Consider the following 17010-nt stretch of genomic DNA (forward strand, 5'->3'; position numbering starts at 1 on the left):
CTAGAGCAAAGGTGTTCTCATGATTCAGCCAGCATCATGCAGAGCTAAAGTAACCAGTATCAGTCAAATTTTCAGCCCATTTTTCCAGTTGGTAATAACCTTCTCCGGGTGATTAATCACATACTTTACTAGAAACAACAGGCTGCCCTGTTGACTTATCAGGATTTTCTAAAAAATTCACTCCAACCTGTATTTGTGATTTCATGATGACAAATATGCCACTGAGTGAGAACTTTATTTCTTTAATTTTGATCCTCACGCTCAGTTTCTCCGTGACTGCATGCCTGAAAGCTTCACTTACACTGCCTGCCCCACTTGGAACTCTTCTCCTGTTGCTGCTGAGTCATTTCCTGTGCTTCAGTCTATCCTTCACGCTTGTTTTTCTGTGCAGCCTATAACTGACATCCTGTTATACTTAGTATGCTATATGAAAACCAAATGTATTGTTCTGTAGAAGAAGAACAATTGTTGGGTCGTTGCGTTTTTTCCACTTCTGCTACTTCTGGAATACATCTTTTTTAATGTTACACTCAATTTCACAAACATAAATGTCTGACTCCTCCCATTGTCATGACAAGTACATAGCCTATATAATATTGCAACTTAGTAGTTCAGACAACAACAGCTTTGTAAAATAAAAATTTTAAATCACTGCTCTTATCTTCTAGCTCTTAACCTCTGGTTCCTACATCTGGATTTTAGCCTTAAGTGGACTGGTAAGTCTTACTGTTTTAAAAATCATGTGTTGCTTAAAACACTCTGTTATGTATACAATCTGTGCAGTATATTTGGGCTCAAAAAGAACAGAAATTACTGAGTAATGTTTTTATTTGTGATAGTAAGTAGAAGGTTTTCATCTTGTAACTTCCAAAGGTGTAAAGCACTGGTTGGTGATAAACTGACAGACAGCAAAAGAGCTGGTTAATATTTGCAGGGTGCCACTGGTCTCTGACCCCCCCTAAAATTAATTTTACCACCATGAATGTAGCTTTAGACCCACGACTATAAGTGAGACTATTGAGGACATTATAGAAATGTTCACCCTATTGGGTTTGGTTTTGTTTTTTTCAGTTTTCAGCCAGCCTCAAGCTTTTATTCCAAATAGTAGTTTTTAACAACTTTGCTGTGAGAATTTTTCATGTTTTGCTGTTCTCCTGGAACATCTGTAATTATACCTGTTTCTCACTATGATAACGGCAGCAAGGGTACAAAATCACTTTCTTCACACCAGTCAGATAAAGTCAGCGTGGTCTGTCTTTTCCTTTCCAACTCTGTTCTTAGTACTAAGGCACTTAATCCTAAAACAGATTGTACTTAATCTTCCAGATTGTTAGATACTGATAAGCTTCTTTTAAAATTTTACAAATTTAGAAACTAGGAGCTCAGACTCTTGATTTCTTGGCCCAAAATGCTGTCTGCTTTTCAAACAGTGAAAGTGCCTTGTCTTCCAAAGCAGCTCATTACTTATGATGATGATGCAACCTGAAGAAGAACTTAAATTATGCCCTTGCTATTTAGAACCTACTAATTTGAATTTGCAGCGAGCTCAGAGTAAAACGCCTGTGGATACTTCATGTATTGCTGCTGTAACTCAGTAGTTTGGTCTCTTACCATTTGCTGTTCCAAAATATGCTGTGAGCTTGCAAGATAACCAACAGGAGTGATGGAGCAGTAGATAGTGAAGTCTGCTCAGCAATTTGGTCTGACCATATATTGATGAAAACAGAGCAACTCATAAACCAGTGTTTCTCTCTCCTGGAGATCAGCCCAAGCCTCAGTGCCTGCCTGAGGATCTGTGACTTCCTCCAAATGCTCTACCCTTCCTGTTACTCTTCCAGCTCTTTTAATAGCCCTTCCTTTTGAACAGGTGTTCATTAGAGAGGGGAGGGAAGGAAAGGAAAGACAGGAAAAAAAAAAAAAGGAAAGGCATTTTAACTCCCTCTTTCCTGGTGGCAGGAACTGTATGTATACTTGGTAATAAGTGTGTGTGTGTATTAGAAAAAATACTTGAGTCGTTCTTTATAACTTTTATATATATAAAAATCTTTTTTCGTAATATATTATGCAGTTCTTCTTTTAATTGCCTTTTAATATATAGTTTTGTTCAGCTGTATAGTGTAACTTTCTTAGAGTTCTTTTTCAATGACCTTTCTGTTAATTGCAGGTTGACCATATGTTTTATGTAGGTATAAGTCTGTAGGAATAAATTGAGCTTTCTCTGTGGCACAGGAAGGCTTAAAAATAATTTTAAGTTTTCATATTGCTTCAGTCAGCATGAATTAAGTCATCATCAATCATGCCTATGTATTTTTGTAATTCTTACTGCTCTTGCCATTTTCTAACATACTATATCTTTGTTGAATCAAATCTGCATGTATTTATAATTCATGCTTCAGTCAGAATGAATTGTCATCGTCAATCATGCCTATGTATTTTTGTAATTCTTACTGCTCTTGCCATTTTCTAACATACTGTATCTTTATTGAATCAAATCTGCATGTATTTATACAAAAAGGCTGTGTAAATGCATGAGCACCAAGTCAGCTAGGTGTGATATTTACTCACTAGTAACATTGCCTGTTAGACACTTCACTGTCTGTATTTTTAGCTGTAAAGATCACTTAGACATTCATATGACTGTATATTACATGGTTCTGCAATTTAGCTTTTGTTGCACTTCTGCTTATGTGGAGTATTAAAATGGATGGTCCCAGCACAATTTCTGAATCGTTCTCAGCTTCCACTTTTTCTTCACGATGTTCCTGATTTAGGTTTATTTAAACGCTCGCAAGTTGTTTGAACATGTCATGAACACTCTTACACTAGATGGGATCTGACATTCCAGGTACATGATGTGGCACTGGAGATTCATTTCTGTGTTCATCCTTGCTAATGCTGTTAGACTTCCCTGTGAATTCCAGGCACGGTGTAGAGCAACTGGGAATTGTACTACCTTGAGTTCTTGTTTTTGGTGTTTTTGAGCGATGGCATCAGTACAGATATGTGTTTGTGTGTGCGTATGTGTTCGCGGATGTGTTTGAGTCTAGGTATGCAGGTAGGCATTGATGTAATATGCCTGGTGATAGGCAATTTTAACCAATTTGTAGTTTGACGCTGGGTTGTTCTCAGTTACAGAGATTACAGCACGTGTTTTGTTATCAGAATACAAAAGGTCTGCTGTGTATGTCTTTGCCATAAGGTATATCTTCTTAGATCTCTAATTTTGACTCAGCATAGGAATACACTCTTAAGGGCAGCTTTGTTTCTTGCCAGATGAAACTGGAGTACCTCTCAATTACTGTTCTTTTGGTACGTCAGTATGGGCCTGGTAATTTCAGTTGCTGGTATGTTGTATAAAACATGCTGTTTCATGGAATCATAGAATAGTTTGAGTTGGAAGTGACCTCTAAAAGTCATCTAGTCCAAGCCCCCTGGAATGAGCAGGGACATCTTCAACTAGATCAGGTTGCTCAGAGCCCCGTCCAACCTGACCTTGAACATTGCCAGGGATGGGGCATCTACCACCTCTCTGGGCAACCTGTGCCAGTGTTTCACCACCTTCATTGTGAAAAATTTCTTCCTTAGATCTGGTCAAAATCTGCCCTCTTTTAGTTTAAAACCATTACCCCTTGTCCTTTTGCAACAGGCCCTGCTAAAAAGTCTGTCCCCATCTTTCTTAGAAGCCGCCTTGAAGTACTGGATGGCTGCACGAAGGTCTTCCCGGAGCCTTCTCTTCTCCAGGCTGAACAACCCCAACTGTCTCAGCCTGTCCTCACAGGAGAGGTGTTCCATCCCTCTGATCATTTGTGTGGCCTCCTCTGGACCCACTCCAACAGGTCCATGTCTCTCCTGTGCTGAGGGCTCCAGAGGTGGATGCAGGACCGCAGGTGGGGTCTCACCAGAGTGGAGCAGAGGGGCAGAATCCCCTCCCTCGACCTGCTGGCCACACTGCTTTGGATGCAGCCCAGGACACGGCTGGCCTTCTGGGCTGCGAGCACACATTGCCAGCTCATGTCCAGCTTTTCATCCACCAGTGCCCCCAAGTCTTCCTTCATCCCCCGGCCTGTATTAAGCCTGTTTAAATACATGATGTTTATTTACAAAAAAGGGAGAATTTAAGGGAAGTAGGCTGTAAACAAATCCACTAATCCAATGTAGTCAGTAATCTGTAATGTTATTCTTCTTTATGAGACTAATTTAGTTACTTGTGATTTGTTTTGCCAGCAATACACCATACTTAGTTTATACAGTCCATATTTGTTTCTTATGATGGGTGTTGGCTTATGTCATAAAATCAGGAAACTTCATTTTAGAGATGCAGATGTATCATGAAAGTCATACAGCCTATTCCCATTTGACTTCAAGCCAGTAATTCTTTCAGTAGTTGTGTACAGAAGTGCTTCCGTGTAATGCATGTCACTCAGTTTAGTGAAGGCTTGAAACATTTTCCCTACTATTTTTTTTTCTTTAAAACAGTCAAAACGCCTCAGAAAGTGGTATCCACTTGAATATTTCATTGGATGCATACATATCAACCCATCTTCTCTCCCCTCCTCCCACTGCCTTTAAAATCTCTGGGGTTCTCAGCTTAGATTTCTCATTGCTATGCTCTTGCAGGATTGAAATTTGAGGGGCATGTCAAGGCTCGCTCAATTATAGATAGCTACAGTGTACCTGCTTCAAGAAGTAAGCTCAGGCTGGTATCAGCAGGTGAGAGAAGCCCGCTGGGAGATGCAGTTCTTATTAGTAGAATGTTGTCATCATACAGATCACATGCCAGGGTTTCTGCTAACTGTGTAGCTAGGGCTATATTTCATAGGGAAAAGGTATCTTTCAAGCCTTTTCTGTGATTTATTGTTGTAGCCTCTTTCTTCTTATCTAGTGTCACTTGTTTATTTGTTTGCTAGGTAACCTGCATTGCATAAAGTTCAAAATTTGGTATACCCCAAATCTTCTGTGAGCTGCCTTGAATTTGTGTAGCGTTCAACTCAAACCTCAGGGAATTGAAATTTTCTTAACCTTACAAATGCTGAAGTTTCTAAAACCCAGTTTACTTTGCAGATTTCACTAAGCTAAATGCAACAGCCTTCTGCATTGTTTCTGTGCTACACTATGCTTTACTTTTTTCAGATTGTATGAAAAGTTGTGCTTTTTACACTTTAGGTATTGGAAACCTGTAATGAATCTGTAATGTAGAGCATGTACTTTAAAGGCTTATGGTTAAGACAGAAGGTTCAGACAGTGTTGAGTGCTTGGTTTTAATTTCAGTTCTGATTTTTGGGTGCTTTAGTTGTTATTCATAATTTTGAAGTTGCTGACTTGGTTTGACATAGAGTGCAGATACCTGTTGCTAAATACTCAGGAGTGTATTTTGCATTGTTTTGAGTTCTGCTTGTTAAGAACTTCATCCTTTCTTTGTTATTTGTTCAGCTGAGGTGTTTTTCTGTAGCAAATCTCTGTCCTTTAGAATCAGCTTTTATAGGATAAGATGTGATTGGACTGGGGAGCAAAATATTTAAACCAGACTTTCATTTTTTTATTTCTTATCTTAAAATAACATTATGTAGTTAATATCAGATCCGACCTAAGAATCATTGATTTTCTTGCTGTTCTTCTTCCTCTTCCACATCTTTCTTAAGTGATTTTGAACAATCCTTACTGAATTCTTTTTGTTGTTTTAAAAGAAAGTTTTGAAGGGAATGCAGAAGCATTTGTATTACCCCACAGTGCGGTATTCACACTTAAAATATCATCCCTTCTACATACTTAAAATTAGTATTAAATATGTGCTGACTTTCTTGAAGAGAATCTTTGATCAGAGCCTGATAATGTAGTGTGCAATTACCTCCACATTCATGTCCTGCCATGCATCATTCTTCATCCTCCAGTTAGTCTGGACATCCTCCAGTCATCCATGTTTAGTCTTACGTAGATCTTTGGTCAATGTCAAAGTATGGTATTCCTTGAATTCTTTGTAATCGTGTAATAGTAAATGGTGATTCAGGTAAGTCTACTTAATCACATTAAACGTCTTGTGGTAGTGCTTTGGTCATGCAGAAGAGAGTCAGTCTAATAAGATTGAGTTTGGATAATTTAAAAAAATACATTAAAGGTATGCATTAACGGTTTTTTGTGCTGTTGATTTATAGCCAAGGAATATTTGGAGTTCAGGGTGGATAAAAGTTAATTATTTGCAATAACTGAAATCACATTTTTAATTCATTTGTTTAAATTTGGAATTATGAAAAGCTATAGTGAAGGCAAAACTTACTAGAAGTCTGAAATTTAAATAAACAATATTAAAAAACATCTAAATTATGTGCTACTGTTTTGAATATTGTTATTGTGTAAAGCAAAATCTAGTGCACTCACAATAACATTAATAGCACTTTAAAAAAACTCTCATTGCTATTTTCTCATCTTGAGCTTGTTTTCACCCAAATGCCTCGTAACAGACTACTTCACAGTGCATTTCTGACTTGAAAAAATTGACACAAAAGGAGGATATCTCTAACAGTGTCTTTTAAACTTTAAACACCTTTCTAAGTATATTGTAGTCATCTCTTTGATTTTTTTTTTACTTTTTATTTAAGTCTTTAGTTTTGTGGAAACATTGGATGATCACAGGGGAACATATTTTTATCATTTTCTGTTGCAAGAAACATAATTTTTAGAAGAAATAACTAAGAAAATTTAAACAAATCCAAGAACATAGATTATTTAAAGATTCCCTGCTGCTGTCTTGTCTTTAATTGCAACTGGTATTTGAGCCTTTGTGTTTGAAATCAGTGTGCCTGGTTGGACTTGGAACTGCCACTGGCTGTTCAGCTAAGGCTCAGCACATATGCTAGGTGCAGTGGGCCAAAACATCCTTTTCAGCTGATTACCCAGCGTCATTGACAACACCATCAAAAAATCCTATTAAACACCGCATGGGTGTTACTCTGGAGGTATACTGGGCTGCTCTGTATAGAGCTGGGCTTGCTCTCCCTACTTCATGAGCTGGGCTTTCTATCTCAGGCTTGAGCACCACACTAGGGCACTTGCATGGGTCCTGTTTTGCCTGTCAGCAAATGTCCTATATATGTACCTTCCGATGTAACAAAGGGCTACAGAGGTCTTTATTGTACAGTTAGGTCATATTGCACATTACTGTGGATTATGTTCTAAAAACTGCAGCAAAATGTTTTATTGTATAAAAGATACAAATGAAAATATTGACCAGGACACAATTTCACGACCTGATATTCAAATTAAAGCACCAGTCCTTTTTGGATTATATGGATAACCCCAGTTCTTTTTCAGGAAAGTTTGTAAAGATGCAGAAAGTATTACCAACACTTCTGATTTTTCTTTTTTCTTCTTTTTCTTGCTAGTGTTTCTTGAAGTCCTAGCTCAAGGAGTCAGGAGTTTTGGGGGAATGTCAGCTATCTTTCCTAATAGTAAAATAAGTTTTTAATCCTTGTGCAAACTACTGCTTCAAAATCCAAAAGAATATCCCCCAGGCTTAGAAATAATGAAGGAAACTTAAAAAAAAACCACAAAACAAACACAAAACAACAAAAACCAAACAAACAAAAAAAATCCACTTACGATTTTAAGACAGTCTAGCTAGTGACTTTTTGGAACTTCAGTTGTGATTTCTGAATATTTGACATGGTTTTACAATATATTTATCACTAGTATTGCTAATACCAGTGAGACTGCTCACTTATTTAAAGTACTGCATGTGCTGAAGTATTTTTCTGATTTAAAACATACATTTTATGTGTAACTGATGTGATTCCCCTTGCTGATAGTACTACCCACCAAAGGCCAAGTAGTAAGGCAGTTCACAGAATCAGAATCACTGAGGCTGACATCTAGTCCAATGTCCTGCTCATAAAATAACATGGGTTAGGGAGTGAAAAAGAACCATTGTCTGTTTGTCTGTCCTAACTTCGGGATGGGTGCAGATACCCATATGTAAGCTAACAGATGTGCGAATAGCACCCAAAACTAACATGAGGTATCTGCATATGGGAAATGGTCAATATTCAGTTGAGTGACTGTCGGTGGCTTAATTTGAGGTGTCTCTACATTCTACTAACTGTATTGACTTATCTCCTCTTTGGTGGGAGCATAGACACCTTGCTCATGTCTAGATGGCTACACATAAACACGTGACAACTGACTTAAGCTGACAATACTTACTCCTACATCAGTTAAAGTATCTGAGAAGAAAAGTAGTTGACTGACCTGGCATACAGGAGATGTGGAAGTGAGGTTGTAATTGTTTCTGGAGGAGAGAGATGCAGATATTTCCAATTCTGGAAGAAGGAAAAAGAGTAGGAAAGGAGGGGAGACATTAATAATGTGTCAGAAGATACTTTCTCTTCTATATCCACAGCTTCTGAGATCCTGTAGAAAAATGAATTTTCAGTTTGTATTTAACTTCAAAGTTTTCGGTTTCTCTCTCAGATCTGAGGAAGTTTGTGTGCCCAAAATCTGGTCTACTTTGTCAGTTGTGCCAGCTGGTTCAGTAAGAGGTAGATTACTTCTATCAAGCTCCTCTAGCCTGTACATGTATAGCATCATGGCTTCAATGTTGTTATTGTTTGGAGGGGGAATCCGTGAGAGCAATTCAGCTGTGTGTGTACTTTGGAGAGATCTGCCATAGAATGAGTCACATCTTGACAGTGCCCGTTTCTCTTTGTTGACTATGATACCAGCTCATATGTAGGCTTTTCAATTACATTTGTCTATGTTGGGGCAGATGAATCCAATCATGATCTTTTATGTAAAGAGGTTTGGTTAACAATATGATGACGATCCCCTGCAGAACTCTAGCAGAGACCCAAGGGAACCTATCCTTAGGTCACAAGTACAAGTTAAGACTAGAGGCAGTACAGTCATGCTTGCACATACACAAAGGATGATTGAAATCTAATAGCGATTGCACCTGACCAGTGAAGATGATGGACTCTGAAGAAAAAAAATTCAAGGTATCTGAGAAATTAATAAGCCTAGTCAACTGGGAAGGAAATTGAAGATAATTAGTTTATTATAATCTTATTTTTCTGTTAGGCTAACTATTGCAAAAGGCAGTTTATACTCTTAGTAACTATTTCTGCAAAGAAAACCCAAACAAAGTAATCTGTTGTTTTGCAGTTAAATTCCAGGTTACAACTACAAATTGAAAATACATGTGTAGTGATTTTATTTGTTGGGTGGTTTTCACATGATCTTTCTTGGTTTGTTAAATGTGTTTATCTAATCAAGGTAAATGCAGAATCTCAACACAAACTTCAGTCAAAATCTCGTTTTGATTTGAGTTGTATAGAACATACTAAGGTTAAAGCAGATAAGATAGGTATGAAAATGTCACTGCATTTTAAGAATACTGCTATTTGCTTCCGATTTGTTGATATCTGAAAATAGCAAAGTCTTGAATATACATGATGAATATGTTTAAATTATTCAGAACAAAATAATTGAATATTTGCTGTCAAGTTCTCACCATTAGGCAAAACAATTTTCTACACCAGTCAGCGTACTGTTTTTTCCATTTGCTTTCCTTTTTTAATGTTAATCAAGTACAGTGATTTTAAATATCTCCATTAGTAGTGGAGCATATGTGTCTTTGTCATGTAAAATATTGGAAAGCTTCCATGTTTGGTTTACCTAATGTAAAAGAGAAACTACAGCTACTTCCTTTTTCTAAAAAGTGTATAACTTTGGAGGAACATGAGGGAAGGGGAGGGGAAGTTGGGCTTTCTACAGGGGTGGGAAGAGGTTAGGAAACTTCATTTGAAGGACGAGTAGTAAGCCATGATGTTAAGAAACTGAAAAAATATAAACATGCTTTTTTTCTGCAGCGTAGCAGACAATTTCCAGCATACTCCCATTTCCTCTGCTTAGCATTTTACCTCATACAATATGGTGGATGAGGTTGTAGGTTATGATGGTGTGACTAACAGAAAACAGCTAAGATGCATTTTATGTTGCCAGCCAAAAAATTCTCTATTCTAACAATGTGAACTTAACGGCAATGTCTTTCCTTAGTGAGTTTTTAGAGCCTAAAATACTCTGGAGGCTCATCTGTTTGTGGGAAGTACCCTTTTAATCAGTACAGTGCTGAACTTAGGGTGTAATGAGCTCATCTTATCTTCCTTGAATAAATAAAGTTGGTTTACTTTCTTAAACACTAGAAATTCACTACATGTCTGTAACAGAAGTGGTGTAAAAAGTTAGTTTATACTTTGTCAAAGCTTGTTTTTTTTTTTTTATTATATATATCAAGTTATGCATATGAATGAGCTGAAGAGGAAGTTCTTTGGAAATACTTGACATTAAGATGAGTGTATGACACTAAACCAGACTGAATCACGAGACTTATTTTAACTACAAATGTCTCCATTCTGGCTTTATTGGAAATATGCAAATAGGTATCTCTTCCTTACTAGATGAAACTTCTTGAAAATTTGTTAAAACTGAGCACACCATTTAAAGTTTCTTATAATTTCATCTAATAGTTTTATAGTTGGAGTAGTAAATCAAGGGAGAGAGGAAGGAGAGTGGCACTGAGATCCCAACAGATGTGGAGGTAGCAAGGTGGAATGCCAGTGTACCCTTAGTGCTCTTCACCGCTGAGTCTGTCCTTCCATCTGCTTATCCTTGTGAAGAACTGCAGTCTGACACGATTGCTCTGAACAATTACTGGTCCACAGTAAGTTTCATGGCAACTATATATAGAATATACACTTATCTTCTGCTAGCCCCACACAGTTTTGTCTTGTTCTTTCACTAGGTGTTTTTTATTTTAGATTTTACTATGAACTTAATATTGTGAGTCTTCTCAGCTTCCTGCTCTGTGAGCACAGAAGTCCACATGTTTGGGTTACGCAGTGAGTTTCTGTCTAAGGCAGGACAAGGAGGGGGCAAGACACTAGTCTGCTGTTGAAGAGCAGCAAGGAGAGAGAAGACAGCCCACTGCAACGGGTGCGTTGGCTATAGACCAGGCATGCTACTCCAGTGAGCTCAGTAAAGCTAGGAAGGCAGGTGGGAGTCACGTGTTTGAGTCTCATACACAGTGCGAAGTGCCATTCTCCATTTTAGCAGTGTCCATAAACTTTTAGCCTTATAAAGCCTTTATCTTCTGTCTGGAATGACTCTACAATTACCTGAAAGGAAGCTGTAATGAGGTGGGTGGGTGTCAGTCTCTTTTACCAAGTAAGGAGAGAGAGGACAAGAGGAAAGGGCCTCAAGTTGCACCAGGGGAGATTTAGATTGGATATTAGGAAAAATTTCTTCACGAAAAGGGTTGTCAAGCACTGGAACAGGCTGCCCAGGGAAGTGGTTGAGTCACCATCCCTGGAGGTATTTAAAAGACGTGTAGATGTGGCACTTAGGGACATGGTTTAGTGGTAGACTTGGTAGTAGTGTTAGGTTAATGGTTGGAATTGATGATCTTAAGGGTCTTTTCCAACCTTAATGATCCTCTGATTCAAAGATGAACTACAATGATTCTATGACTAGCGGTCTCTACATAGAAGGATGAGAATGCTTTTACTGATGCATTACTAGTTGGTGTTTGCAGTACACTTTCCCTTCTGAGGCAAACAAGACCTGAAGTACTGACACTAAAAACACGCTGCTGCTATCTCTTTGCTGTATTTTCTGTCATGAGTTGATAAGAGAATGACTCTGTTTGTGGTTAATGTGTTCAGACATGTGTCAAGATTTGTCATACATTCAGGGAGGTGTAGATTTTCCTATCATCACCACTTGCTTTGTTTTGTCCTTGTGACTTCTTGAACCTGTTCAAGGTTTAGGATGCCCTGAAAACATTAGACCTTAACAAAAGACTGTAGGTCATAAGAGTGTGCAGAGATCAGTAGGCGGGAGGGACATTTAGAAGAAGTGAGGGAACGCTGGTGGACAAAGTATTTTGAGCTGGAGTGCTCTTTCCTTGACTGGTTTACACCTGTGCAACCAGGAACGCAAAATCCCTGGGATCAAAGAGGGTGCCTGGCTCTGTAGCCTAACAATACAGGAAGGGGAGGAAGGAAGATAATTTGTAGGTCCTTGTGCTTGCACTTGTAGGTGCTGCTTGTGCATTTTGCATCTAAGAAATCATCAGATTAAATGTATATGTAATATTTGCAGCCTGGTTCAGTAATTCTTGCTAACAAAAAAGTGACCTTCCTGGTAGCCCTCCAATCTAGGTTTTCTCGAGTGGGGAGTGTATCTACATAACTTTCTTGGGACCAGGTGGTTAACTTCTGAGCGACCTTCTTGCTAGGTAGATGCCTCAAGTGCTACATACCAAAAGCAGATGAAGCAGAAGTGATACGAATTTTCCTGCACTCATTCTTTGGTGATTATAGTTCTCAGTTTCCAGTTGATGTGCACAAGTTTTGGTCGTGGGCTTACAGTCATCTGAAACAGTTTCACTAAAGCTGAGGTCATGAAGAAGCTTCCGTTCCAGTGCCCTGTCATTCCTAGAGTCCGGTCAGGACCTTTCTTTGAATACGTAAAATTTTTGTTAAAGGCAACCTTCACTATGATGCCAGAGATTATGGCCTTCATCTTATCCCATCCCATTTGCCTCCTTCCTCATAGCACGAAAAGATTGAAAGGGTTAAGTGTAGTTTAAAACTGTTCTTTCTCATTTTAGAATGGTATCGTGTGTTTAGTGTTACATCCAACCCTGAGAGCAGTTATAAAATGAAAGTAGAATAAGATGAAAATCAGTGTGTTCCAAAGCAGAATGTATTTTTGCTGAAAGTCTTCGATTAGATTAGTCTTATTTAGATAATTAACAATAACCTTGTAAATAATCTGAAAAATATCCCCCTCCCAAAGAATGTTGCGTTTTTCTATGCTATTTCCCTTTGTATACGCAGCAATGCATTTGGTATGTTTATACAAAGGTCACTGACATAAAAAAAGTATCCCAAATAAATAGCCCAAATGTCAAGTTTCTACATTGCTTCTAGCATCATTGCCTTGTTTGAATATATTTATGGATTTTTTGGGGCTCATATCTCTTCCTGTTCATTTCACGCTGTTGTCATAGCATAATTCTTGTGGCATAACAGACAATAAATAGTCACCAATACTGAAATGTGGCATAAAGCAGAATGCAGAGCTTGTGCAAGAACTTTGGCCTTCCTGCTGGACCACTTTGGGTTCAAGTGCTAGAGCTTTGTAATGGGATTTAAAATGATGTTTGAGTGATGAATGTAGATCATTTATGGGACACATGGAATTCAGTCACTCCTCCTGAATCTGAAATGAAATCAAGCCACAAGGCAAGCACAAGTGTGAATGCAGGGAATGGGGTTTTTTCTTATAGGTGGGAGAAGAGTGTCACAAAGTTTGGCTTTTTCAGTATCGCAGTTTTTGATAAATTGGTTTTTGAACCTTTTGTTTTTTAATCATAGAAAGCAGATGGAATCCTTGTGGAATAAGTCTGTGCATACACTTAGATTTAACTTCAAATCAGCTGTTTTGCCTTTGTTTTTACCAGAAGAAGAGACTTGGGGCGGGGGGGGGGGGCAGGGGCGAGTGGGGGTGGGGGGGGGGGGGGGGGACAGGGACGACAACGACAAAAGTCTGAAGGGTTGTGTTTTTTTAGGGAGTGTTTACAATGCTTCAGCATTGAGGGTAGCCTTAAACTTCTCAGATCAGCATGCAGTTTCTCTACTAAAAATTAAAATTTTGCTTTAATTTTGACCTGTTTGAGAAATGGTCGCTTGGCTTGGGTTCAAATTCTGAAACAAACAAAAAACCCAAGCAGCTTTCTGAGTCACAGCCAATGCAGTACACAGATTTAAAGAATAGTCTGTAGTTACGGGGAAGTTGCAGGTAAAGAAATCCCCTATTCTTTCTCTGATTCTTGACTGAGAACTCTGGGTAAATACAATAAAAAGTGCTTTAAAAAACAGAAAGACCAACTGCTATCTGCAGCCTAATACAAAGTAAATTTGGTGTATATAAGTTTTTTGGGTTGTGGGGGTTTTTTTACCATTTCATTTTTGGTTTTTTTAACATTTCATTTTTGTTTTTAGGTTTCTGGGATTTGCTACAATAGCAGTATATTAAAAGTTCATAGAATTCTTTGTGTGCCCAGCTGGGTAGCAAAGATATTTTCTTGGACTCTTGAACCAATCTTCTCATCTGCGGAACCAACGAATGAAGTTCGAGTGGGAATGGGAGCAACAGTTGACATCCAGAGGCAGCAGAGAATGGAGTTACTGGATCGTCAAATCATGATGTCTCAGGTTGCCCAAATGAGGCGGCAAAGGCAGCAGCAGGTATTGATACACGTTCTGTAAGGATTATATTAAGTTATAGGAAAAATACATTTTTGATTCCTATATCTTTTGTGATTCCTGTTTCTTAAAAATAAGTGTATTTCTTTATTCTTCTCCATCACTTTCATACACTGTGGTACTGCTAATAGCCATTTAAGTGTTTTATATAGCTTTGTATGTTAAAATTGCTTCACCAGATGTAAGCAGAATGTCAGACAATCCTGTAAGGATATCAGTACTTCTGGCATTCTTTCACCAAAAATGAGGCTGAAAGGTAAAGTGATTTCCTCTCAGTGGTCTTTAGTAAGAGCCATTGTGGAAAGTTAGTAAGTCAAAATGCTTCTGACTCTTCGGGGTATTTGTATTGCTAGCATCCTTTTCAGAGAGGTTGAAAATTGTCTGCATAACTCCTTTGTTTGCAGGTGTACTTTGAATAAAGCTTGTTTCTTTTAAGAAAGTGCAGAAATTAAATTCTCTAACTTTCTTACAGAGGTCAACCACAGGGGTTTTCTGTTTGCTGTGTTTAAGTGCTCTTATTTCCTTAGAGAATAGAAGAGCAGAGCCCTTCTCTGGTTTAGTCAAACCAGCAAATTAAGATGTTCACATACTTGCATTGTAGGGCAGTCAAACAATGCACATGGTGTCTCAAGTCACTTTTTCTAGTATCTTAGATGTGTTACTACTCTATCCAACCTAGCAGACAACATAGGCCTTGCATTGCTCTATGTGACTATGTATTGCTCATAATTTAATTACAGCCTAGCAATTTGAAGTCCTTGCGGAGTTTCCCGCCTGAGACACAGCTCTGTACTGATACACAAGTTCTCGTTATGTTTGAGGTAGTGTAGTGCAAGTAGGTATAGCTATGTTACCGTTAATATGTTGCCAGAATCAGAGGTGTGATGGCATAAAGCTTTGGCTAGCAGCTGGAGTATGAATCTTTATTTCCATTCCCTGATAACATAATTCTGTTTTCCTTGATTTCTTAACATTTCCATTTCTGATGTTGTTCCTCAGGTGGAAGATTCTAATCTCCTTTTCTCTATTCCCATTAGAATGTTAATCAGTTTTAACATAAGAGCTGAACTAGAAATTACTCAGTTCTTGAATGTTGCCGTTGTAATAGAAAATGAATTGAAAGTGTCTGGTGGGCTACAAGCTGCTGTGAAGGGTGCGGCCAAGTTTCTTCAGATAGGAGGAAGAAGCCATTACCAGTTAAGAAGGACAGTCTTTATAATATATTTTTAATCTCAAAAAGTGGTAAATAAGCTCAGAATGGTAAATGATAAAAGGAGAGTTGATAACATTTTCTTCTCATCTTTTCCTTTTCTTAGGCTATGAACAATGAAAGTGGAAAAACATCTTTTCATGTTTGACTTCAAATAGAGTTCTTTAAAAAGGTGGAGGGGTTTAAGTAAAATAAATGAACGTTGTTTGAACAGCAGTGAGATGCTTCCCTTTACAAGTTGCTGAAACTCTTTCAAGTTACCTTCATGTTTGGCCTTTAACGTGAGCGTAGCATTTAGTTAACTGATAGTGCTAATCTGTGAAACCAGTGATCAGGAGGCAGTGGGATCAATGTGTGAACGTTTCAGGGAGGCTTTTCAGAAAAGATGCGTCATTAAAGCTTTTGTCCAGCCTGTTTTTAATGGCCATCGACTAAATAATGAAAAGCATCATTCACAAATGTTGAGGTATAGGGGTAAAAATGAAAAGCAGACTAATTTCAATCTCAATATTTTAAACATTGAAAACAGTTTTCTGGGTTGTTGTACTTGAGCAATTCTTTTGCCTTTAAGAGGCTTGGAAAGGCATAATTTGAAGGCAGTGGAATTGAGCAGATCATGTTACAGATGGAATTCAGATGATAATTGTACCTGTGGGAGTGAAGCTGGTAAAGAATGCAGTTCAGTTTCTTAGGGAGGGTTTTTTTTCCGTGAAACTGAAAATAATAAAAGCTGTGAAGGATATATCAGTCATCAAATATGACTTTGAATTATATTCTAGGAGAATGTTGTGCAGATTTCTGGAGTCCCAATATGCTGTCCACAGGTAATGTGCCATAGGTGAGACAAATTAATATTGTCTCTCCTGCTTTCCTTTTGTTTTGTGAGGGAAATGAACTTTAACTTTCCTCTGTATGCCATAGTGCAACAATTGTGTTTAGTTGCCCCTTGAGAAAGTGCTGTGCGCATTCCTCCTACTCCTTTACTCTTCAGTTCATCGTTTGAGAAAAGAAACAATGCAATTTCCCTGCATATCGGTAGCATATGGCAGGAGAACACAAGAACATCATAGGTAGTTTTAACTGTGCTCAATTGTCCACACAATGTGGCAAACTCTGTTCTGGCAGTAAGGAGGCCCCTTTCTTAAATCAATGCTTTCTGTTGTAAGCTTATTCTTCAACTTTTTGCAAGAAATTCTGAAGAATGTGAGCCTGACAAGTTAGGCAAGCCAACACAAAAAGAGTAAAAAAAAAAAAAAAAAAGCAGGGAAAGTAACTGGGGAAAAAAGGTTTCTCATAAGCTGTTTTTACTGTACCTCCAAGATACTGGAATGTAAATAATTTTATCCTTTTTTTTCCCTGCTGTTCACTGAGCTCTTTTATCCAAAGCACAATTAACTTTGCATGCTTTCTACAAAAAAAAAAAAGCAACCAAAAACCCCCAACAACAACAAAAAACCACCACACCACCCCAGAATTTATTTG

The 17010-nt window shown here is 38.1% G+C and overlaps 1 protein-coding gene across 1 annotated transcript in view; it reads left to right on the forward strand.

Annotated features, from left to right (window-relative positions):
* The window catches only part of LOC104617190 (ubiquitin-associated domain-containing protein 2-like), a 34727-nt gene that overhangs the window by 1394 nt on the left and 16323 nt on the right, over positions 1-17010 (forward strand). The window contains exons 2-3 of the mRNA XM_010282437.1: positions 669-716; positions 14055-14300. Coding sequence (XP_010280739.1) covers positions 14196-14300 — 105 coding nt within the window. The 5' untranslated portion in view covers positions 669-716; positions 14055-14195. The remainder of the gene's footprint in view (positions 1-668; positions 717-14054; positions 14301-17010) is intronic.

This window comes from Phaethon lepturus, unplaced genomic scaffold (assembly GCF_000687285.1).
Source record: "Phaethon lepturus isolate BGI_N335 unplaced genomic scaffold, ASM68728v1 scaffold21692, whole genome shotgun sequence".
NCBI classification, from domain to species: domain Eukaryota; kingdom Metazoa; phylum Chordata; class Aves; order Phaethontiformes; family Phaethontidae; genus Phaethon; species Phaethon lepturus.